Source organism: Python bivittatus, unplaced genomic scaffold (genome assembly GCF_059951505.1).
Source record: "Python bivittatus isolate LINGU-HERP-01145 unplaced genomic scaffold, Pbiv_v1 ctg000670_np1212, whole genome shotgun sequence".
Classification (NCBI taxonomy): Eukaryota; Metazoa; Chordata; class Lepidosauria; order Squamata; family Pythonidae; genus Python; species Python bivittatus.
In genome coordinates, this window is record NW_028277094.1 from 8,827,347 (window position 1) to 8,852,717 (window position 25,371).

Sequence of the window (25,371 nt, forward strand, 5' to 3'; positions counted from 1 at the left end):
CAAAAAAGGAAGGTAGATGTGTGGTGGACAAGTACTTAAGCAACTTGGCATGCAAGATCCCCATCTCGATCCGTTGTTCTTTCTCCTCAATGGGAGAAGCTATAACCCAACTGGCAGCACCCTCTGGGGATGGGCAGAGCACCCTTAGCAACTGCCGCCTCCAGCATGAGCAACGGAGCTTCTGGAATTGAACCCAAGTGCTCCCCAATGGGAAATCTCTCTGCATACTTTGGAAAGCAATCTCCATCGTACTGGCCATGCAGGCTGGTGCTGGCAGAATTTAGGCATGCAAAGCATCTATTTATTTATGTCCCACTTTCCAGTCCAAAGCTCAAGGTGGGACATGCCGCAGTCAAGAATGCCTGGCCCAAAATTGGAGCGGTTGGGCCTCTAGTCCAACTTCTTAACCCCAAATGTAGAAGTTGTGGCTCTCTAGAGCAGTGTTGCTCAACCATGGCAATTTTAAGATGGGTGGACTTCCACTCCCAGAACTCCTACCTGGCTGGGGAATTCTGGAAGCTGAAGTCCACCCATCTTAAAGTTGCCAAGGTTGAGAAACACTGCTCTAGAGCAAAGGGAACCACAACTCTATCTCTTATGAACTTTCTAGTTCTTTGGAACAGACACCTGCTTATTTAGCCCAGGGTGCTGAATTGGCTCATCCACCTTCCTTCACCATGATGTGCTTGGCTAGCTTTTGGCCTACAGCATACCATGCCTCAGCACAACACATGACCCTAGTCATCCCTTGGACAATGCCCTGCTTATTGGTTGTGCCAAATGAAAGAATGACTTCTGTGTTGACTTGGACTTGATGTTTATACCCACAGCTACCTGGCAGAGGATCCCAGAGCCACCTGCCCCTCTCGATTTTTCTGAAATAGGTCATTGGACAGGTAAACCCAGCCATCCCAAGCCTGCCAATACACCCCTTCAACAACTCTACCAGACAACGGTTCCCTTCCTAATCTCTACCTTTGCAGATCTGACAGACAGAAGACCCCTGTTAATATACACGTGGCGGGCCTCTTCATCTGAGGTTCTACCTCTCCCTGTTGTGAGAAAGTGGGGGAGGCTCTTCTCAAAGGCATTTTTACCCTTCTTTGCAGAAAAGAGAATCAGGAAGGGGCCAGAGGGCCCCTGCCTCTGCAAGCTGCCGAGAGGGGAAACGCAGAGCAGAGGCTGGCAACAGAGAGTCCCCTACAACCTATTAATCTCCCGGTACCAATGCCAGGATGAAGACACGGTGCCATTCCTCCCCTCCCCTCCTTCCTTCCAGCTCCAGCCTGCAGGGAGGAGAATCGGAGAGAAAGCAGCTTTTAAAATGTATTATTCCAGGAAGGAGGAGCGCTCTGAAAAGAAAAGAGGGGAACTGTCATCCTCTTTCTCTTCTCCCCCCCCTCCAGGAATACTCTCCTCCTGATCACCCTGGTTACCCAGCCACCCCCCATCACCCCCCCCCCTTTAGCACACCGATAACAAAAGCACGGCTGTGTGCAGACCAGCCTTGGAAAAGGCACCAGAACAAATATTCCCCCCTCCCCGTCTCCAAAAGTCTTAAACGGGGAGGGGTCATCTGCAGTCAGGGTGGCGAATTCATTAGGCTGGGGGGAGGACGAGAGATCCCTGCAATTAATCAGGAGAAGGAGAGAGCGGCCGCTGGCTGCCTCTGGCTGCCTCTTCCGATGGGTTAAACAAGGGAGACAGCTGGAGTTCCCAGTCAACAACAAGGGCCTTGTTTATCCTGCAAAGTGGCTCCTTCAACCTTACCTCTTAATCACTGGGTGAGAAATCAAAATACTTTTTTTTTTTTTTTAAGAAATGAGTCAGCATGGGCGGATTAAAAAGAAAGAGACGGGGGAGGAAAAATTCACCACAAGGCAAGGCAGCCAGCTCCCAGTCGGGACTCGGGAACTTTGGCGAAGCTTTCCAAAGGAGTTGTAGGGAAGTTTGATTTTTCTATGCGGTTGAAGATGGGCAAGAGGAAGAAACAAACATCTCCCTCTACAGCACTTTGCCAGGCTGGCCCCAGCCAGGCAACTTCTTATTCAGAGTCTTCACCCTAAAAAAAAGGAGCAGGGGGAGCAGGGCTCTGCCCCAAGGAGTTTCCAGGAGGGGTCCTGATCCAGAACAAGTGAGCAGGATGGGGGGGCCCTGGATCAAGCATCTCCCCCACCCCCACCCCGACCCCAGCTTGGGAAAAAATAAGTTTTTGATGGTTTCCCCCTCCATTTGAAAGACAGAGCACTACCAAGGTTTCAGAAGTAGCCGTGGGGGGAGGGGGCATCCTCCTACACGGAAGGCGAGCTCTGAGAATCATTCTATCTTCCTTTTCCAGGCTCCTAATCCCATTAAACCTTCTGCGCAGTCAGCATTTCATCGAGAATAAAGAAAATCGAGCTTCCCTTCGCAGGCGCGCGGGCGAGACCCCGCTCCGTCCGAAGGGGAACCCAAAGCCACGCGCGCTCCGGTTTTCAAATCCTCGCGCACAATAAGAGTCGCAGCTCGCCCGCTCCCCGCCCCCGCCCGCAGCTTCGTGACAGGCAGGGACCAGTCGGGGGGGCGCGCAACGTGGGGGGGGCGCCGCGCCTTCGCCCACTGCCCGCCCGGCTCAAGCGCGGCGGGGAGGGAGCGGGGGTCGAGCCCGCGGGCTCTGTCTCCGGTGCCCAGCCGTGCCCCAGCGTGGGAAGGGGGGCGGCGGCGGCGGCGGCGGCACCAACGTGCCTGCGTGCGGGGGGGCGAACCAGCGAGCGCGTCTCCCCCGCTTCGTCGCCCCCGCCGGCGGCAGCTGCTGCTGCTGCTGCTGCTCTCCCCCAGCCAGCCCCGCCGCGAAGGCAGCGGCACTTTTGTCTGCCCGGCCGCCCGCCCGCGAGCGCCTTCGCCGAGCCCGCCGGCCCTGCCCTTCCCCCTCCGCTCCGGAACGAGCCTGCCTTCCGAGAAGCCACCCGGCGGCCAGGAGCGCGACCGCCGGCTGCCCCGTTGCCGAGCCCGGGCGCCAGAGTGAGCCCGACCCGGAGCCGCGCGCCGGGCGGGCGGTGGGAGGAAGAGGCGGCGAGGCGAGGCGAGCGCCGGCCGAGGCGCCCCCCGCCCACCCACCAGCCCGCCTCCCTCCTCCTCCTCCTCCTCCTCCTCCAAGTCGCGGCTGCCTTGCGAAGATACAATGAAACTCCGCCGCGCGCCCCGGGAGAAGGGCAGCAGCGCCGCCGCCGCCGCCGCCGCCGCCGCGCCCCCCCCAGCCCCGGCGCCCGGCGCCCGCCTCCCCCGCGCTCACCGTGATGTGCGGCTCCATGCGTGGTGCTTCTACCCGCGGGGAAACTAGAAGCATCTTGGACTGGCGCTCGCCCAGCGCTTTACATCCACTTGGAGACGGCGGCGGGCGAGGGGGAGCCCGCGGCGCCGGGCGAGCGGCGAGCGGCGGGGCACCGGCGCTTCCCTTCCCTTCGCCTCGCTTCGCTTCGCTTCCCGTCCCTTCTCCTGCGTCGCCCTCCCCGGCGCTCCGCTCAGGTTCCCGACAAGTTCATCCTGGCGACGCAGTTGGCTAATGAGCCGCTGTCTGGCTCGCTCCGCGCGCTCCGCTCCCCGCCGGCCCCCGTTTCCTGGCTCGGGGGGCGGAGTGGGCGAGCGGCGCGCCAGCCCATAGGGCGACGTCACCCGGCGGGAGGGGCCCGCGCCCGCCCCCTGCCCTGCCCGCGCCCCCGCCCGCCTTAAAGGCGACGCTGAGCCCCGCCGACTAGGACCAGCCGGCTGCCAGGGAGGCCGAGCCGTCGCCGGCCCTGGCCCCGCGCCCGGGCCCGCGGCGCGCCTTGCCAGCCGCCGCCGCCGCCTCCTGCGCGCGACTCCCGGGCTGCGCCGCGCCGCGATCCCGAGCGAGGGACGTGCGGGCGGTCCGGGGGTGGCCCCGGGGATCTCCGCGCAAAGTCCGCGCAGCCGGCCAGAGCGGTCCGGCGAGCGCCGCGCCGCCTCCTGCTTCGGGCGAGCGGGGCTGGAGCCCCCGGCTGGGCGCAAAGCGGCGGTGAGCGCCAACTCCCTCCTTCCGTGGCGCGGGCGAGCCCAGGCTAACTCCCCGGACCGGCTGGGCCGGCCTGGCGCTCGCGCCTCCCTCTGGATCCGGGCGGCCGCCGCCTCCCGGAGGAGCCCGACCTTCCCCCGGACGTAGCTCGGGCCGGCCGAGAGGCGAAGGGGGAGCGCGCCCCTCCCGGGCGGGTCTCCGCGGAAGGAAAATGCCTCCAGCGCCGGGAGGCCTGGCCGGTGGACCGGGGGAGGAGAGGCTTCCCGTCCAGACCGGTCGGACGGCTCCCTAGGGCATCAGCTCCCATAATCCTTGCCCAAGAAGGTTGGCGAATATGGGAGGGAGAGCCAAGAGCTTGGAAGCCCGTTCGATGCGGGCAGCTGGCAACGGCTGGTGTTGCTCTGTCCGGGCACACACTGGTATCCTCCCTCCCTCCCTCTTTCTCTTTTTTTGGGGTTCACTCAGCATCAAGATCCAGATGTTGAGTTTCCCCCACTGTTGCTGTCTCTGGTTGGTTCCTGCCTGGCAGCCTCTTGGAAGAAAGAGGAACTGTCCGCACAATGCTCTGGCAGATGGACTACAACCTACCTGGATCTTTGGGGGTTGTAGGCCTTGGGAACAGGCTGGGCTGGAGAAGGTCAGCTCTTAAGGCCAAGGAGTGGCAAAGTGTTCAAGGCCCCAAGGGCCAGTGAAACAAACCACGGCTTCGACGTGATACAAGGGTGATGGGGTGGGCTCACAGCTGTGCAGGTTTAGTGTGCTGTGTCAACCCAGTTGCTGATTTGTAAACTGCAGGTTAGGGTTGGATGCTGGTGTGAACTCAGTCACTGTGGCGTGCTGAGGAAGCCATGATTTGGCTGGGTAAATCCGATCGTTGGGATTTGTAAACCAAGGTATGTGGTTCAGTGGATTCTGTAAACCCAGGCATTTGTGGTTTATTCAATACAGGATGGGTAAGCAAACCATGGTTTGGTGTGATGCGCAAACCCAGCCTTGGATTCAAATCAGCTGCTGCTTCCTTGGACTCTGATGGAAAAGAGCTTGACTCATCTAGATGCTCATTTCACAATGAGGGAGAGGAATCTTCTAGCTTCTTCTTCAACACCCTGCCGAGCAATTTGGGGCTAGCATTGAATTTTTGCACATCTTCCAGATCTCTCAAAACTCTTAATGGTGGAATCCAGAGCAACACAATTCTCCTTTTCCATCAAGGACAACAAAGCAGCTGAATTCACCAATGCAGGAGAGAAACTTAACTGAAAGGGGGCGAGATCAAGAGCCCAAAAAAAGTCTTCTATGGGCACCCCATTTCTCATTCCCAAAGCCCACTTTTGCATTGGTGAGAGTTAATGCACCCCTTTCACCTCTTAAGCCCCTGACACCCCCCCCCGCAAATGGACCCTGTTTCCCCACTGCCCCTTGACTAACAGAATTTGTGTCCCTTTGGTCTTAATGCAACATCCCAAAATCTTCAGGTCTGGTGTCCTTGTTGGTGCACCTGGTGGCCCTGAGGTCCACCTGTAGTCACAGCTGGTGGCAGCTCTCGAAGCAGACAACCCCAAACTAAGAAATTAAAAAGAAGCACATTCCAACCAGTAATCAGATGGGAAAAACACAGTCATAGCAAGATGGAATAGTTGTGGGGTTTTGTCCCCCGGGGGTCAGGAGAGTTGACATCTCTAACTCTATACAGTGCGCAATTTGGAGGTCTTCTTGGACTCACAGCTCCTGCTGGAAGAGCAAGTGGCAGCCGAGGGGGGCGGGAGAGCTTTGCACAAATCCGTCTCATGCACCAATTGTGCCCATTCCTGAACTGGGAGGCCTTGCTTACCCATGCCTAGTCACCTGTTTGGATTACTGCAGTGCACTCTATACAGGGCTGCCCTTGAAGACCATCCAGAAGCTGCAACTGGTCCAGAAGGTAGCCGCACGCACAGTTTTGGGTGTCCTGCAGTTCACCCAAGTAACACCACTGCTGTGTGGGCTGCACTGGCTTCCAGTTGCTTTCCAGGTGCAATTCAAGGTGCTGGCTGGCACCTTTAAAGCCCTACAGGGCACAGGGCCAGGATACTTGAAGGACTGCCTCTCCCTGAAGGTATCTGCCCATCCTACTAGGTTAGATAGGGTGGGCACACTCCAGGTCCCCTCCTTTAAATGTTGCCACCTGATGAGACCTCGGAGGCACGAGGTCCTTTGGAGCAGCCTCCCACCGGAGATCTGAGGGACCCCTACCCTTTTAGCCTTCCGGGGGGCTGTGAAGACTTGGTTCTTATCCCAAGCATAGGGCTAGGGTGGGGACTGAGGTGGGAGGCTGTTGGGTCTGGCATCTGGGGAGAAGGTATCTTTAACTACGTTTTATGGGTTGCAAGCTGCCTCGAGTCATTGCATGAGATAGGTGGCCATGTAAGTCCTGTACATAAATGGAAAAATAAATCATCCTTGTCACCTTTTAAACAAAAAATCAGCTACAGTTGATTGGACTGTCCCTCGCTGATTCTTTACCAGGAAGTAGAGCCATAAAGATATTAAAATCCTTTGTGCCCCTTCTCCAGAAGTGACCCAATCTATGGAAAGTTTTTAAAGATAATATTGTCACCTTCCTCTTTTGGCATGAAGACTTTTCATTAAAAAAAAATGCATCTTTGAACACTAATATCCCAGTTTAAGCACTAAGTTAGTGGAGCAATAGATTAAAGAGAAAAAGTATTCCAACAAAATGATTTCCACTTATTTTAATCTCTTCCCATTAAAAGTAAAGTCTCCCTTGGGTCAAATGTGACTCTTCGAGATTTCATGGATATCTCCGTGTGGTTTTCTTGATGACACAGAAGTGTTTGCTATTGCCTGGTTCTGGAATGTAATTTCAATTTCTCAGATGTCCTAGTAGTCTCCCATCCAGAGATTAACCCAGACCAACCGTGCTTAACCTTTTGGGATAAGCCAAGATGCTCAGCTTCATTTAGACCAGTGTTTCTCAAGTTGCCGAGGTTGAGAAACACTGATTTAGACCCTGCCAAAGCTTTTAACATTTAGACTTCCTGTTGCATCTTTCCTATAAGGACCATTGTGGAGGGTTTTCTATGCACATTTGACCAGCAAATTCTCACACCCAAAACAATATTAGAGACGTTTCCTTTGGCCAAGTTGAACAGAACAGAAAGTTCAGCCTTGATATCTCTGGTTAGCCTCTGGCTGGTTTGCATTTCTGGCAAAATGCAACAGTCTAGAACAGGCTTAATTCTGTCCTGCGCACCCACCCCAAGTTCAGCATGTTACCCCCAAATGCAATTTTGGGTGAGTTCACTGTCAGTCCCAAACAGGAAGTAAACAAACGCACTGCGACAGCATCTCGGCACACGGCTTTTGTCATTCTAATGGAATGTTAGCTGGAAGAAAGCCATTTTGAAAACTGCACAGCAAACTCTTCAAAGCACATGGGTAGCCTTGTTACCTGTGGGTTAATTGCCAGGGACAGGATGAAAGCCCATCGGTTAGATTAGCGCGCTGGGATCTTTGATCAGGGCTCGGTTGCAACTCGTGGGGCTGTTCCACTATTCAAGGAGATGTAGGTAACCTGGTGCCCACCACAAATGTTGCACTGCAAATCCCCCCTCCCCGCAATTCCTTGCCCTGAAGTATTTTGCTGGGAAGGGAGGGAGTAGGTTCAGAAGTCCTGGAGGGCACCAGGTGGTCCACCTTGATCTAAGTTGGCGGTGGCCGTAGGCGAACCACGCCATCGGCGCTCCCACCCCTGTGGCAGGTCCTGGCTGAGATTTCTGGATTTTTGCCTCTCTTCTCTGTTGAATGTTTAAGTGCCTCTTTGCCAGCAGAAGCACCCTGACTTGGTTTCTCTATCTGTCGGATAGTTGCTTCAGGGATCAGATTCAAAAGAGATGTTTAGCATAGTAGTAATAATGGATTCAGTCGATGACCAGCAGAAGTCTTTAGGATCAGTGTGTACGGAACAGGGAGTTCAAACGATGACACCCTCATTTATTTGTTTTGCTTTGTTTAATGTGGCTCCCTGCTTTACTTGGCATCTTAGCGGATTGCCTCGTTCATCTGTATGGCTGGGCTACTTTTGGATGGGATCACATTATGTCTGACTTGAATAGAAGGGCTATTTAGTTCAACAGCACTTGCCTAGGTAGAGTAGGGACTTGATGCAAAGCCAAGGGCTGTGGGCAGTCCCTCAAAATCTTGGACTCAGCCCCCGCGGTTACCACTGTCATAATTTCTAATCGGACAGAAGGGGCAATGTTCACGAAATGGGGAATATTTACCTTAAGTGCTTTGAATTACCCTTTAATTTAACATAAAACTAATTAAGTATCCTGCCTCCCCCGTTTTCTTGGGAGCATGGCCAAGACCAGATATGGTCCTAAGGAAAATTGTACACCCGTGGAGGGTAGGACTAGCATTAAGGTTGCTAGTTGCTGGCCAGTTCTAACCCACAGCTGGAAATTGCTGTTCCAGCTATTTTTCTTTCAAAGTCAGACTAATGTCCCTATTCATGTTTTTTTTTCCCCTGGGGGGCATAATGGGATCCTAAGCACTATGTTATTCTGGTCCACCCGTTATGCTAAACCATGGTTTATTTGACCATGGTATATTTCATCAACTGCAATGAACTGGCTTTGCTCAGTGGGTTAAGCCACAAACCATGGTTTCCGAATCACAGAATTATTGCTGCCTACACTGATTATGTGCCATCAAGTCATTGCTGACTCTTAGCGACAGCATAGATTTTCTCCGTGATGATCTGTCTCTAACCTGGTCTTTCAGGTCTTTCAACAGTTCCTACAGTGAGCTAAACCCAAGTCAAACATACCGTATGGCTCAGTGCCATGTATGGACGTGGTCTACACGAGCTCCTGCCTGGTGCTTCTGTGTGTGTTGACTACAACTCCTGTCTTCTCTATACTGGCAAGGAAAGCTTGTAGATGTAATCCTACATACCTGGGGGCATCAGGTTAAGGAATGCAGGCATAGTCCAACCCACAGTGGAGGCAGCCTAGAATCCTAGCTGTTGAATGGGCTCACGTGGCCACGGATGTGTTTTTACAAACCTAGTATTTTGCAGAAGGAAATGTTCACGGTGACTATTTAAACATGACTTTTGAATCATGACTTAGAGAAGAGTCTTTCAAACTTGGCAAATTGAAGATGCTGGCTGGGGAATTCTGGGAGTTGAAGTCCATACATCTTCAAGTCGCCAACTTTGGAAAACAGGACTTACAGCATTCTTAAGTATGGATCTATGGAATGAGGGAGGTTCCCTTAAGGGAAGGGACACCTGGAGGTCCTAGAAGGTTGCCCTATAAGGGGGGATCATAGGCCACTCCCCTGCCTGGAAGAGCAAGTCTGCAAGTCAATAGTGATCCATTGCACTACTTGGTTCCTATTTTCACGTTGTGTTTAGGGATGTTTCTCCCTCACGCACCCCTTCCCTTGCCATCTGCAGACATGCCAACTGCCTCAGGGTAGAACCCATGAAAACCTCCAGCCCTGAAAGGTTATAGTGTCCTCCCATCCAAGTCTGAAAGCTGGCCAGGTTGATAGCCAAGGCTGGCTGCCCCCATTTCCCCTGGTGAAAAAGGCTTCTCGGTAGCTTTTTTCTACTAGCGACAATGCACTGACCCAAAGCCTGAGCTAGAAGAGCTCCTGAATTTCACTTTGGTCACAAACCCTCAAGGTGGCTTTCGACAAGTCTTTAAGACTACTCTACCCTCCCCCCCCCAATATGGTGTTGGCAATACAGGTAACTATCCAAGCTCAGAGAACTGTTGGAAACACCACTAGGTTATGCAGAACGTCTTAAATTGATGCTAAGAATGTCTACTTGGAAGCCCACACGTGAAACAGCCACAAGGGAAATCACCAATTTGTTCTTTAATGTTTATGCTTTGGGAAGAGCTGCAAGACTCTGTCTTCATAGAAGGATCTTAACCTTGGAGACTTCTCTGATGCAATACAAATTACCACACACTACACAGGATCTCAGAATGCTACTAAACCCAATAATCTTTGGCAGTGTATGGAGATAAACAGGTGAGATGACGATGAGGCTGATGGGCTCTCCAACAGCATTTTGACTCTAATAGGGAAGCTGGAGAAAGAGAGAGAGAAGAATCCATCGCTTGTGAAGCAACAATTCCGCCATAGATTTCAAGCCATTTGGGGGAGATGTGGCTTGTTGTCGTTCAGTTGTTAAGTTGTGTCCGACTCTTCGTGACCCCATGAGCCATATCGCGCCAGGCCTTCCTGTCCTTCACTGCCTCCCTGAGTTTGCTCAGTTTCATGCTCATTGCTTCAGTCATGCTATCTAACCATCTCATCCTCTGCCATCTCCATCCCCTTCTCCTTTGGCCTTCCATCTTTCCCATCATCAGGGTCCTTTCCAAAGAGTCCTCTCTTCACATTAGGTGGCCAAAGTATCTGAGCTTGAGCTTCATTATCAATCCTTCCAATGAGCAGTCAGGGTTGCTTAATTCCGGCTTGTGATTCTTCCAGCTTGGCATTTCTCATGATGTACTCTGTATATAGGGTAAATAAGCAGGGTGACTGTATACAGCCTTGTCGTACTCCTTTCCCTATTTTGAACAATCGGTTGTTCCATGACCAGTTCTAACTGTTGCTGCTTGGTCCGCATACGATTTCTCAGGAGACAGGTAAAATGGTCTGGTACCCCCATCTCTTTAAGAATTTGCCACAGTTTGTTGTGATCCACACAATTGAAGGCTTTTGCATAGCCAGACTACAGTAGATGTGGCTAGTCTGAACAAAACTCTTTTCACTTCCTGAAAAATTGCCCCAAGAAAGCACTTCCCCAAACCCAGCAAAATCCAGGGATCAGTTAAGATACCTGCAGTGCGTATATACGGGTCTTCTTTTAAGGAGCACTTGGGAACCCAGGTGGAGCAAAACCACCACCAGGGCAGTTGTCAATCAGTACAGTCATATTGCTCCAAGGTCTTCATAGGCACCTGGTTCACGCTTACGCTGAGTTTAAAGTGCTGGTTTCAACCTAGAGAGTTTCAGGGATACAATCTACCAACTGAAGTCTTTAGAAGAACTGTTCTGCGTCCCAGTAATAACTGGAGTCAGATTTGGAACCATGCAAGGAAGGGCCTTTTCAAGGGCCCCTGGATCTGGAATTTCCTGCTCTGGGGGCTTATCTGTCCCCTCCCTTTCCTCTTTTTGGTGGGTGAGGGGAAAAACAGTCTTTGAAACCATTAGGCATTTTATTAAAGAGGAGGGCTGTTTTGCTGTTTGAAATTATTATTTTGAGTGGTTCTGATTTCTGTGGTTCCTGATTTGCTGGTTCAATGACACTGTTGCTGTCTTCCTTTAAAAAAAAAACTTCATTACTTTAGTTCTGCTATTTTTTTGTGGGTGTCTCTGGTCTGCTGCATACACTCAACCTAGAGTAATTATGGCACCTGCTAGGGCCAATGTTATTTTTTATTAGTAGTGCAAGACGTAGAGAATGTTGTTCTCTCAGCCTTTAGAAAACGCAGAAAAACCCAAAATAACCATTTCACAGAGTGTCTCTGGGTGAGATAAAGGTGGTGGCTTTTTCTCATTCACAACCGTGGCTGATTATGTTTTCCCCTTTTAAATACATTCGGTGAAGATACCAACTGTCTCTAATCCTATCAGCACAACAAAAGTCGCTGTGTGCTGTTGCAGATACAAGGGAGACTGAAACACATTATTTATGCTCAAATGGGGGGATTTAATCACCTTTTCAAGAGATTTCATTATTTCCAATGTAGATGGCAGAAATGACACCACCCGAGAGCTTTGTATTCACTGTGAGTAGTTCGACAACTTGTAGATAAGAGAGAAGCATTGTATTGCCTGTTTCTCCTGAATCCCACCCTCCTCCAGTTGTATTTTTATGGAAAAGAAATTGCTGTTGATGTTTTTCTCCCAGAGAAGAGGACTATTTGGGTTAAGTTCTCATGAATATAACGTGAGATGGTTGCCGTTTCTATAGTTATGAGGTGGCCAAAGGATTTCATTATATAATCTGCACTCCAGGAGTTGTGGATCCTTTTGGGTTATCCTTTTCCCAGGAAAAGTCAATATGGGGAAACGCTTCCGATCTAGAGGCGAGGAGGCTGCAGAAAGTTGAAGAGATGAGAAGCGGAAGACAATGCAAGCCTTCCTCGCTATCTCATAGCAAAGGGCTCCGTTTCAAAATGCAACCAAAAGACATTCTAAAGCGTTCCAAAAATGAGTAGGAAAACTGAAGAGAGAGACATCAAAAACATGTAGCCCCCTCAAAGCATCTTCTAGCTGAGCATTCAGTCCTCGCAACGCCCTGGCCTTTTCTCTTCTTTGCGGGGGATCCATTTCAGTTTTGAGGGCCTACAGTGTAACCTTACAATGGTGAGTTGGGGGGGCAGTATGGAAAACGCCATGGAAGGAAGGGAGGGCAAGAAAGGAGATCTGAAGGCTGCTATAGGACAGGGATTTGGGAATTCGGGCCCAACATCTCCAGAGTTTGAGGAATGGTTCCTGCTGTCCACACAAGCACCAAGGTCTGCCAACAGAAGCTAAGTTCCATGACTGCCCTAAGACATTAAATATTTAGCTAGCCAAATGCAAATCCTTTAAAATCAGTTCAACAATCGTGCAGCCTTCGTGTGCACATGGCAAAAGGTTTGTCCACCCTCTGTTTATTCCATTATTTTTAAAATCGGGAGCTCATCGAGCAGGCACAAGACTGGCCTTTCTCCCCCGCCACCTTGATGACTGGTGTGTGTGGTATGAAGTTTAGAAGTCTAAAAAAAAACAAAAAATGGAAAGGGCATTATTGTGGGGGAAAACCCCCAGAAGAAACGGGGAGAAACGTCTTTCTCATCCACCCCTCTTGCTAGCAACCTGTAATCCTGCTTCCATTTACACAAGAGTAAACCACAGGCCAGACTAGGAGCTGAGTATCTTGATTCGCAAAACCTTCCTTGGGCGCGGAATCTTTCCGAAACGCTTTGACAATTTTGGACGATGGGTGCCGGAATACCGTATGCCCGAAGCGCAAGCAACGGAGTATAGACCGGCTTTGACACAACTCCCGTGCCATTTTCAGGACAGAAACTGCCCGGAAGATTCTGCTCCTGCTTTTATTTTCTTAAGGTCATTGTGGCTATGACTCCAGGCAAGGAGCTGGGCGAATATTTTAGCTCATGTTTTAGGCATTCTCCCAGGATCATGTCAGAGAGGAAGCATCCAGCGAGCAGCTTTTAAACACACACGCACGCACACACAAACACACATACCATGTTATCACAGTGAAAAAATGTAAGAATTCCAGGAAGCGAGGGAAATCTTGCCGTTTGACCTTGTTTTTCCTTTCCATGAGAGATTGGGCTAATAAAGAATGGTAGATGCTAGCTTTCCAAACATTTCCAAACATTTAAATTCTCGCTGCCGTTGCCAGCCTGCCTCCTCTCCCCAACACCCCCAGTTTTGCAGTAATAAATGTGTATTTTTCGAAACGTGCCACGGGCCTGGCCTAGCCAAGAGCGTTTGAAAGCACAAAGGGATCTAGTTTGGTTAGAACGGTGACTCCAGAGTATAACATTGGTGGGGATGGTTTTGTCGGTGGGAAAAATGGGCAGGCTGGAATGGTTAAGGTAATGCTAAATATTCTTAGCTGTTGCCTAGCTGTTTGAAAATGACAGTGCTGGGGCTCACCGGCTCTTGGTAGATTCCGCTCACAAAATTACATTTTGCAAGGCGGGCGGCCGTCTAAATGTGATGAATAAATAAAATAAATGAGATGATAACCCAAAAAAACCAGAACACCTCGCTAGTCCGCACGGTTGCAGGCCTCCCTCTGAAAAAATGGGGGCAGAAAATCGGCACCCCTTAGAAATAAATAGGAAGAAGAAAACATGGTTTTGCTCATGGCCAAGCAGCTCTCTCAAAGGTGGGCTCATTTTTTTTTCCCTTGAAGATCGACATTTTGGAAAAACGGTGGGCCATGTTTTTATGGCTGGCAGCCACAGTTTTAAAGAAATGATGGGTGGGGGGCATGGCCAAAGGCCACCAGCGTCTTGGCAATGCCATCATGGAGTTATTAGAGAAGGCAGCCTTGTTTCTTTTTTGCGGGGGGGGGGGGTGTTTTTAACTGAAATAGGTAGATAAATCCTGTTGCAACTTAACATGTCCATTTCCTTTGGTTTTTTGATTAAATTGACAGGGCACCTTTGTTAATTCACAGGCCTGGGTGACTTTGATTCGGTCTTCCTCTTCCTTTGCTTCTTGGCCCATCTCACAAGGCTGTTATGGAGATAAGGCTTCTCTGAGTTACATGAAGAATTTAAAAGGGGGGGGGGACATTGTATGGTCACCTGAATTCTAATCCCCCTCCTCAGGGTGAAAATTTTACAGAGGAAAAGTTTTTTTATTCTTCCACTCAACGGCTTAGGGACACCAAAGGTGTAGTGAACTGCAATGCCGAGATAAAAATAGCTCCATTTCCCCATTCTTTCTATGTGAAATTACCTTTTCTGCACCGTCTGGTTCACCAGAATGTGCTCCTTAATCAGATTTAAGTCCAGCGGTTTAGACAAACCCAAGCTCTGCTGGTGAGCTGTCATTATGATATTTGGCAACCTGAGCGTTTGTTGGTGGAAAAGTTGGCCCGTCTGTTTTGACTTTGTGTAGTGTTTACTTCATGGTTGCTAAATTCAGGACTGTAGAGAAGCAGCACATGGCCCCATGAATCACAGCCCGGGAAAATTGACGGTAATTGCTCAATAGGACCAAGAATTTGGAGCAGGGGAAGGACTAATGAAATGATTTCTTTGCCTTGTTTTCCCCTCCCTCCGTCCCACCCACCACCCCACGCAATCCACTTACAGGCAAGGCCAGGGGAAGCGGAGAGCAGAAAGGATCCCAAAGAAATCAATGGCACTTAAATGCACTTTACTCTGGCCTGGATTATGTCCAGAGCGGAGTTAATTATTAATGCCACGTGTAAAATAACTTGGAGGCCAGCCGTATGAAATCTCCATTAAGACAAACCAACCACGGCCTGCTTCATTGATGCTCTTGCCATAAGGCTGTCGAGTACGGATGGTGGTCACAATTTCAGGTACAGGCACAGATGGAAAATGCAGGTAAATCCAGGTTGCTCTTCAGCACATGGGGAACGATATGGCCCTGCAGATGTATGCCTCATATTGGTGACACACTTATATGGACAACAGCAGCTCCATGGCTTCCTCTTCAGAATTCCACTTCTTTCTTTCCTTTCTTTTTCCCTCCCTCCCTCCCTCCTTCCTTCTCTCCTCCCCCCTCCCTCCCTCCCTCCCTCTTGCCTTCCTTCCTTCCTTCCCTCCCTCCTTCCTTCTCTCCCTCCCTCCCTCCCTTCCTTCTCTCCCTCCCTCCCTCCCTCCCTCCCTCCCTCCCTCCTTCCTTCTCTCCTCCCTCCCTCCCTCCCTCCCTCCCTTCCTTCCTTCCTTCCTTCCTTCCTTCCTTCCTTCCTTCCTTCCTTCCTTCCTTCCTTCCTTCCTTCCTTCCTTCCTTCCTTCCTTTTTTGATTCTAATTATCCTTCTCCATCCCCTACTTTATCTTGGTGCTGGTTATGTCTTTTGCACTGCCTCTGGGCTGCTAAATCAAGTTATGGGTTGTGATGTTTCTGGGAAAAGGACCTGGGTCATCTGCCCTTTGCTAAGACATTATTAGCACCCAGCTTCCAGTTTTAATCAGTGCGGCAAATCACAGCTTAAGCCCACCTCATGGATCTGGTAGAGGGAGACCTCTTTGACATCTCTTTTGAAATGACAGCATACTATTTCATTCCTGGAACAACTTTCTCCTACAATTTGCCCTTCAGGTTTTATGCTGCATCGTTTTCTCTCTGTGTCTTTCTCCTCCTTCCAGCCACTATCCAGTGAAATCCTAGTGAACTGACCTATTTTTCTCCTAAAGGACAACTGAACTGTGAAGAATATTCAACTTTTGTTTCTGCAAATATTCATAAATATTCATTAGTGGGGCTGTGAATTTTTAAATTTTTTGCCAGTGCTTTTCCTCGCCACATGATTGTTGTATTGTTCATTTCACTATTTTATATTTTATTTTTATTCATGGCTAACTTACTGGTTTATTGGAATTTTGGGGGAGATTTTTCCAAATGGGAGGGGGTAGATGAATGTTTTAAACAAATAGCGAGTTTACTAGTGCAAGGGCCAATAGGGAATTCTTAGATTTTGAATTGAATAATACTCATTTAAGTCGCTGTCTGCGGGTGCAAATTGAACCCTTATCTCACACAGAATTTGAATATTTTACAAGAAAATAACCTAACGGTTCTTAGAAGGGTTACTAGGTCCAGCACCATAAGAAAAAGAAGGATTGCCGTTTTTGCAGATCCATGAAGTTAATTTTGCACTTCCATTTCCATGCACAATGAGATCCGTAAAGGATTGTGCGCACAGACCCAGATTCTCTGTGTGCACCATATCCCTGCCCCCAAATGAAAGGAAACACTGGATTGGGCATGAATGTTGGAATCATTAGATGTGGAGTCTCATCTGCTTTGTTTTAAGCATCTCCCCCCCTAGTGAAACAGGGGCTAAATTATCTGGGGCAAAGAGATTTTAATACCTCCCAAGGAATCATGCTTATTGAAGGGGACAGCCTATAAATTAGCGCTTAAGTTAAAATCAATTTCTAGATAATATGTATCCTTCAAAGACAGATTGTTTGGTTCACAGGAGCCTTGTATCAAAACTTTAATTAGAGCCCCTTTTAAATAAAAACTGTCGTACGTTATATCGCTAATTGACTTGACCCGCTTGGAAGGCGACTCGGCTGACCAAAGGAGATTATTCCATCTGCTCAGGCTGCAGCAAATGGGGGTTAATAAAATTTGTTTCTGCAGTCTTCCCCAACTCCCTATTGTGTATTCAAGAAAGGTGTGGGCTTTAGTTCCCACCAAGCAAAAAAAAAAAAGAGAAAAAAGTAATAATGTCTCAAAAGACCACTGCTCTTCTTTTTTGCCCGCACACCTTGCATTCAATCAGTTGTCTGCGTCTGGCATTTGCTCAAGAGGAGGCTGTGCTCACATTCCCACAAAAGCCACAAAAGAAATAAAACAACTGGGGAGTGGGGGGGGGGACACCCTATCTTGGAGCAAGAATTCAAGCAGATGTACAGAGGAGGACATATCTGTATATCACAGCTGGTGAAGACGAAGGTATGAGAAAAAGGCGCATTCAGGAAGCAGAGTGTGGGGTTGGCATGCTGGAGACAGGAGGGTGCCCAGGTTTCTGGGCAAAGGCCCTCTTGTCCTTTGGAAAGGCTGTTCTAACCTGTTTTCCCAGGTGTGTGGGTCAGGAAGTGAGCTGAGCCCAGATGGGTTGAGGTGGTTGAATAGTTTTTAAATTTCACTAGCCGTTCAGGGTCGCGTTTGCAAGATGGGCAACCGTAGAAATCGATTCAACACATCATAAATGTCTGCAAGTAACCTTTGAATTGCCTGGCCGAGCCTGATGTCCAAGTCTGGGCCAAGTTTGATTTCACTGTCTTCCGTTTTTTCCTTCCGTCCCATTAAAGTGGGTGATCCACTTTGCGTGCTCCTAGATCCACCCACCAAGGTCGCTTTGGTTGGACAGCTTTATTTGAAAGGGACCGGATTGAATTGTCAGCAGAGATGGACCCACCAGCATGGGGAGAAAGGGTCGTTCTGCATTTTCATCTCACTGTTGACCCCCAAATATGGCTTCTATTGCACCCCAATTAATGATCCCAGTTGGGAGTTTGTCTTCTGGTAACTACATCCCATTCAACTGTTAGCTTGATCTTCCTGCAGCCTTGGCTCCATCGCTTCACGCTCCTGCTTTTCCATTCAGGGCACCCATGCACGCACGTATATCTTTGTCAAAAGAGCCACAGTGCAAGAAAGCAAATCACGGCAGTGATTGGGTGATTCCTCCCCTCCCCTCCCCTCAAGCATTTACTGAATTAAATACGGCAGTGGGTAAAGGTGAAGTGAGAGCTCTGAGGGAGGCTGGCACAGGGGACCCACTGACAGATAAGGGTCCCAAAGGGCTGAATCCAGTCTGAGAAAGGTTTAGAGGATGTACAAACTCAAAATTAGGGTTCGGTTAAGATGAACAAGTGGTACCCCTGTGATCCGGTCTAGGCCTGAAGATTTGCCAGGCAAACTCTGGTTCCTATGGTTGGTTGGAGTAGAGGAAAGGGGCTGCATGAAGGCTGTAGAATTGCCCTACAGTGCTGGTGTCATCACCTTCCAAAGGTTGCTCGAAACAATGGTCTCTGCTCTGTCTGGAGCAGGACTTTCATGGACTGACGGGATGTGGCCATTTCTGCGTTTCTGTTTTGGATGATATGGCTCCATGTCGTTTCGGTATAATTTTCTACTGCGGCGCTTTTAATTGTTGTGTGGTATGGCTATTGCTGTGAGCTACTAGGAGTCTGCTTAGTTTGATGGTGTGCAAAGCTCACAAGGAAAGAAACAAATAAACGTTTTATGTTCTTGAAATTCCCGTGAAGTTCTAGATTCCCTAGGGGCTAGAGAGGAGGAGGAGGAGGAGGAATGTTTCCTTGCTGCTAGCTTTATGATGTAACATAGGCATCACAAAAGAAAAAGGGATGGAGAGGGGAAAGGAAAACAAAGTACCTCTGGGTCTTAGAACAGCCATCTGTGATGAAGTGGGTTGAGGGTACAGATGACACTATGGGCTTCAACGCCAATCAGTGTTACTTGGGCCCAAAGTCCCTGAGTAAGGAATACAGTCTCCATGTCATGTGACTTCTTCGCAGTTTAATGGCACTGATATCCGCCCCAAGCTTTTGGGGTTCCCCCCTTTCTCTTTGTTCTTAATACCCCAACTAGCTCCCCCACCGCCCTGCCCCAAGTTTCAGCAGCTTCACCTGCGTAGGTGCTGTTGATTTCCAGTCTCCAAATCTCTCTCTGCTTCCTCAGCATCCCACGCCCTGAAGGGCCCCAGTAGGACGGGGCACAGTTGATGGCACAACGTTCACAGACACTGAGGTAAGAGTTAAGGAACAGAACGCAGCTTTAATTCCAAGGAGCTGGTTCACAATGTCTCTCCGACGGGGAAAGAGAGAAATAATTTGTTTGGCAAAACAGGGCCCTGTTAAAGGGCTGGACAAAGTTGGATTCATTTGCAAGCTCAGCAGATGTTAAGGCAATGAATAGAGGGATTGATTTCAGAGAATCTCTGGGTGCAAATGCCAATCCAATATAGTCTCTTTGAAGGTCTGCAAGCTAATTTTGAGTTTGGTACCAAAAATATATCAATATGATCTCATTTTCTTGATACAGTCCCCTCTAAGTATAGATTCACTTCTTGCCTTTTCCCACTTTGCTTGGTATCCTTTCTGAGGGGGTGGAGAAATTTCTCCTTTGTTTCCTTGGCTAATTGTTATTATTGCTTTTGTGACTTCCAGGGCTTCAATCGTGGACATTTAAACTTAATCTATCGTCAACTGTTTTGTTGGACCAAAGGCAGGTTACAGACATTTCAAACTTAAATAAATGACCATCTTGCTTTTTGAATCCCTGATGGTGAGCACAGAATAGCATTTTGCAGCCCTTTTTATTCTAGATTTCCTTCCTTCCTTCCTTCCTTCCTTCCTTCCTTCCTTCCTTCCTTCCTTCCTTCCTTCCTTCCTTCCTTCCTTCCTTCTTCTTTTCTTTTCTTCTTCCTTCTTCCTTCTTTTTCTTTGCTTTCTCCATGGCTGAGTTTTTTTTTCCAGAATAAACTGAAGTTTTGCCATATTGTCTGTGTGTCTGTTTATAGAATAGAAAGCTGGCAGAAGGGAACACCTTGATCTCTTAGAGTTGATGGAGCTGGCTAGATGCCAAGCATCCCCTTTGGGTGGAGCAGAGTAGAGGAATAAAGAAGGGCGGTTGAGCAGGAAGGGAAACATTAGAAGTCCTCCCTGCTAATCTTCCACAAGGGTGCCCTCCCAGAGAGGAAATATCTGTTAAATGCATTCATTGGGGCCATGATTTGAATGCTGCAGAGGAAGCCGAGTGAATGATGCAGATTAAACTTTTAGAAGGATGCTGGCTTGGGATAAAAGTATTTCCAATGGAAAAGCCAATAAAAAAAGTCTTTCTCTGATCTTGTGGATCAAGTCAGGTGAACCTCATATGATGCAGTTAACTGAGCAGGAGAACAAGAGACAGCTTCTGTTTGTCCAACAAGCTGATGGCTTGAAGAATTCCCCAGCAGTGAGAGAAGTATTTTTGAGCCTACAGATGAGGCTAGAGATAGAATGCTTTTAATTTAAATAGACCAGACTATCTATCCTCCTCTTAAGGCGAACATTAATTCAAGATGCATGTCAATCCATGATCCACAACTAGTTTGGCTGGAAGGCTACTTGGATGATCAAGCAAACAGTGGTGAGATGTGGACCCATGTTCCACCCTTCAGGGTGGCTTTCAGCCAAATCCTTTGGTCACAGCTACAACTCACCCAGAGAAGAAGAGAAAGAAGGCTGTGGCTTGGTTCACTCACAATACCTATTATTTTGGCTAAACCAAGAAGAGGCAGAAAGCATTATGATACAGGATTTGGTTTGAACCAGGCCATAGTGTGTGAATTGTGTTAGTATGTTGTGGGTAGTAGATGTGTATGAGAGAGACTGGAGTTCACAAGTCAGACCAAGCTCCAGTTCCATTAAACTAGATTGGCTGAGTTCATACCAAAGGGCCGATCAAGGAGGCTAAACAGTTGCCTGTTGAAAGCTGCCAGATGTCAGTACTCCTCAGATGATGCAGACAAGTCATATTATTTACAGGAATGGCAAGAATGTGGCTGGAATCCTGGGGCACAGTTCCTGAATATGGAGCAGGTTCACAGGTGTGATGGAAGAATGTGTGGTGTCCCAAGGGAGCTCCTAGTTAATTTGGGGGGATTTATCAGAGCTCCTTGGGGGGAAAAAATGAGTTTGACCATGTGCGAGGGGGGGGGGGCAAAGGACTTGCTCCAGGTGGCCTGGTTGCATTCTCAAGGGTGAAGGAACAAACACAGGAGCTGTAAGTGCTGCCGTTCGATTCTGTGTAAAAGATGTTGGGTGGGATAGTGTTAAAGAAGACCAGCGAAAAGCAGGCTCACGCATTGTTACCTGGAGTGTGAATTACCCTCATCTCTCTTGCCTAGCTTGATTCCAGGAAAAAGAAGACAAGAGGAAGCGACAGAAACAGGATGTCTTCATCTTACTGGACCACCAGATAAAGACTTTGCTCACTCCACTCTCCCCACCCCACCCTGGCCTTTTGTGATTGAAGAGCTCCTTGTTAATCCATGGACAGCACACCCTGAACTGCTCAAGAGGCATTTTGGCCCCGCTAGACTGGCGCAAGGTTTTGCTGGCCATCCTGCCGTCCCCAAATGAGAGGCTATGGTTAATCTTCTACATTACGGAATCTCTCTTAGTGCAATGCGATTTCAATCTCTCCTTAAACATCTTAGGGGCTTCTCTTTGCCCTGCTGCGTTACAGCCACACCCAGCCAAGGTAAGGGAGGCCAAAGGTACATTTCTTCATTTTTCTTTGTTGATTTCAGTAGTCTCCAGGGGTAGGGAGGAGTGCTAAAAAAAAGTGTCAATAGAACAAGAGAACAGCTCCTTGTTTGAATGTTAAATCTGTTCTGCAACCCAGGCATCTTGTTACAGATCATGTTACTGCTTCCTGCAATGAAGCTGCCTGCTAGATGTTCTATTCACACATACCCATGTCTTTGCAACAGAGGCCCTATCATTAATTTATTCACAGATCTCCCCAAGGATTAGTCCCATGGCAAAGGGAGCAGACCACAGCCCTGCTTAGCTGAAAGGTGGGGCCGAGCATCTTCCTTCTTTGGGACATGTTCTTCTGGATATCAGATCTATGGGAAAGGGTTTGGCTTGGCATCACTGAATACAAACAGGCTGCAAATACCATGTTTCTTTGGACCATGTTTCTTTCTGACTTCTGGATGAATCATAGGGCATAAACGCATTTGTATGGCTGATCATGACTGGGAATTCTGCCCCACTTCCCTTCAATGTCCATCACAAGCGATGCGCCATTTCTTCCATCCCAACAGATAACAAGAAGGGTTTGCCCTAACAAGTGATGGACCAACTGTGTGAACTAAACCCCATCTCAATAGATAAGATTCTCTTACCCCTTTAAGATGGTTTTCTGAAGTTAGTTAAGGCAAACCTGTCAGCCTGAATGATCAGATCAAATCCCAGCCAGGCATGTGCAAACTAGCCTTGCGCATAGCTTCACTATGCAGCTCCATGTGAGCAAAATGATAACATTTGGGTTCACATAATGGCTAAACCATAATGCAACTGGGGTTTGGTTTAGCATTACAAACCCACTGGGGTTTGTAAACCATGGATTGTGGCTTAATGTGAAGTACAAAACCAATCAATTAGGGATTATTCCATAAGATATGGTTCTACATACAATGGCTTAGTGAGTTGGGGGATCTATCACATAAGCGTCATTAAAAGTACAACTGAGAAGAGATCAGGGCCAGTAAAAATTGGAGCCTATTTCAATCTCGCATTGATCTCTGAAAAAAGAGGGTGGAAAACAGCTCAAAGCCATGATTTTAGGGGGCTATTAAAATGATTCCCCCCATTTGAAATGCAGATGCAGACAGGATGAAAGTCACCCCAGAGACCTTCTGAATCACTTGCCAAATCTCTCCTTAGGGTTCTGGTACACACTTTGGTGACCCAAATGGTAACATGCCCCATTTGGCTTTGATGATTTTGTTCTTTATTTAAGGCAGAATGACTCGTTATGGAACTCTTGATTTTCGGTGGTCCCCCAGCGCAGGTGTTTTCCACCTTACCGTGTAAGCTGAAAACAGATAAATTAAAAACATGCTTCTTTACTGACTAAGGATGCTAGTTTGCATTCAAGAAAGCACCCTGCTTGGAAGAACGCAGCAATGCTCGCATTTCTAAGTGGTCCTTGGATTTAAGAGAAAGAGTAGCCAATTTTCAACCAAATGCTTCAAAACCTAGCCCTTACCTACTAGAGCTGGCAGAAAAGAATGGAGGAAGAAGCTTGTTAATGGCATGGCTTGTTAGCCGCATAAAGCACAACCAGCTCGTTCACTCCACACACAAGCCAACCATAAACCCTGTTTTAAAATCACAATTTAAATTCACACGTTAGGCTAAACTAAAACTGAGCAACTGACATTTTGGCTTCCCATGTTATGGGCATTCTTCTGCATAATTCATAAGGAAAAGAGCAATATACTTTGCCACTACTACAACATTTAATAGTTTTATCCCCGTTTTAAACTTGGCAGCTTCTGGTCTAAGGAAACTGGAAATTGTAATCTGCTGAAAGAACTGTGAATTTTGCTAGAGATCCCTTTGTATTAGAGAAAAGGGCTGTTGATGCTACCAAGCCTGCATTGCCAATAAACTCCCAGCAAGGAAAATCAAGGCTAAATCATTCAGAAATGACAGATGAACAAAAATACAGAGACACAGGTCAATGGACAGAATAAATATTTTCATATAAGAACTGGGAGTTGATAGTAGGAAAGGATCCATTCTAATGCAGTGGATTAAAGTGTGGGTTGGGTTGGGTTGGGTTGGGTATCAAACTCCAGACCTCCTATCCCTATTCAGAAGGTTTTTAGCTTAATCTTCTCCACAGGATTGTTGAAAGGATAAAATGGTAGGAGCATGAAGGAATGTGTTTAATGGCTGGAGGTCCTGGAAGAAAGATGGGATAAATATGCAAAAGAGAAGGAAACAGAAGGAGAGATAGCTGGGAAGAGAAGGAGAGACTTTCTGTATTACCTCTTCACCCAGATTTTTGGTGAAGAAGAGTGAGACTCCTCACTTCATTGCACTTGGCATCTTTTATCTTTCTCTTTTCTCTTTTATTGATTTTATTGTAATTTCTTTGATCGTTGTGAGCTGCCCAGAGTCATTGAGAGTTGGGCAGCATACACATTTAATAAATTATTATTATTATTATTATTACTATTATTACTATTATTATCAAACAGCCATGCACATCTTCCAGAAAAACTCTGAAGAGTTTTGGTGGCTTGGCCACGTTATTATGACCATGTTTACTTGGGAATTATGTGTCACCAAGTTCAGTTGGTTTCATTCCCAAAACGGTATTTACAACTACCACTGATGTGTTTGGGTCACTGCTAAGAGAGGGACGTAGGAGTCTGTATTCAGCTGAGAAGGACTCTTGGACCATGGCATTCAGGACTGTTGTCACTAGCTGCCAAACAAGCTGTGCAGTTTCAGGCTGGAGTTCAACCTTGAAATCTTTGGTATGCAAAACATGTGTTTTGCTGAAGACATCCATTGAAATATAATGAGAACTTCTGAGAAGATGTCCTGAGTCAGCAGCTGGACCTCCTAGTCCAGAATTGTCCTGCACAATGTCTGGCATTCTTCTCTGGAGAAGGTAGAGGTTGATTTTAGGACTCTGCATGCCTTCGGTCACAAACCCTAGTCAGCTCTTCCCAAGATGGCATCTTCCAAGTGTATTGGATTCTAAAGTCCCCAAAATTCTCACACTGGCTGTTCTAGCTCAGGTGTTATAAAAATGGAAAGAGAACACATTTCAGACTATGATGGAGAAACCTGCTATGGTTCTAGGAATACTCTAGTCCTAGTGAAAACAGGCTGTAATCCCACATTCATTTCCCTATAAGAAGGCTTCTTGACCTCGGTTGGGTTTACCTCTAAGTAGATGTCATTGTGAGAACTCCTGGTTACACTTGGCTATCCCAGAAATCTTTATCACAGCCTGATAATGAAGTCAACACTCTCCCTGTCTCTTTCTGCCTTTCTTTTCCCACCTTTGTTTGTACCTTTCTGAGCCAGCTGGGGACAACGGCTGGTCCCTTCCCAACCAGTTTCTTCCCTGTAGATTTTTGGAGCTCATTTGTTCTGCTGGTTCCTAAGCCCAAGAGATCTTATATAGAGAGAGAATAACTCAGTAGGCTGAGTGAAATTAATAGGCCAGGAAGAGTTGGGTAATTATTTCATGGCATGAAGGAGAGCCTTTTGAACGACACAGAGCTTTTAATCAGGTGTCTGGAAGCACCTTTTCAGACTAACCAATGTTATCAAAAGGCAGAAACTTTCATGAACAGCAGCTCACTGAAGCTGATGCCTTTTCATAAAATTTGTTTGTCAGGAAAGGGGCCACCAGACACTTTCTGATTTTTGGCTCCCATAGACGAGCACGGCTCTCCTCTACAACATCAGAGCTTTTATGATCTCTGTTGCAATCTCAATTGAAATGTTCTTAGGTAACTCAAAAAACGAACCCTTTGGGAGAAAA

General features: G+C 48.0%; 1 protein-coding gene and 1 long non-coding RNA gene across 3 annotated transcripts in view; one reads left to right on the forward strand and one right to left on the reverse strand.

The window, feature by feature from the left end:
- Positions 1 to 4,072, reverse strand: part of MAMLD1 (mastermind like domain containing 1) — an 87,229-nt gene extending 83,157 nt beyond the window's left edge. Inside the window, exon 1 of one of the 2 annotated variants that reach the window (XM_088151846.1) lies at positions 3,272 to 4,072. In XM_088151846.1, coding sequence (XP_088007972.1) covers positions 3,272 to 3,325 — 54 coding nt within the window. In that variant the 5' untranslated portion in view covers positions 3,326 to 4,072. The remainder of the gene's footprint in view (positions 1 to 3,271) is intronic. The other variant, XM_088151845.1, reaches the window with a different exon arrangement.
- An 11,566-nt stretch (positions 4,073 to 15,638) lies between these two features.
- Positions 15,639 to 23,975, forward strand: LOC148214433 (uncharacterized). The gene is made up of 3 exons (XR_015798085.1): positions 15,639 to 19,587; positions 21,194 to 21,549; positions 23,710 to 23,975. It is a non-coding gene; the product is annotated as an uncharacterized LOC148214433 (long non-coding RNA).
- Positions 23,976 to 25,371: the final 1,396 nt, after the last annotated feature.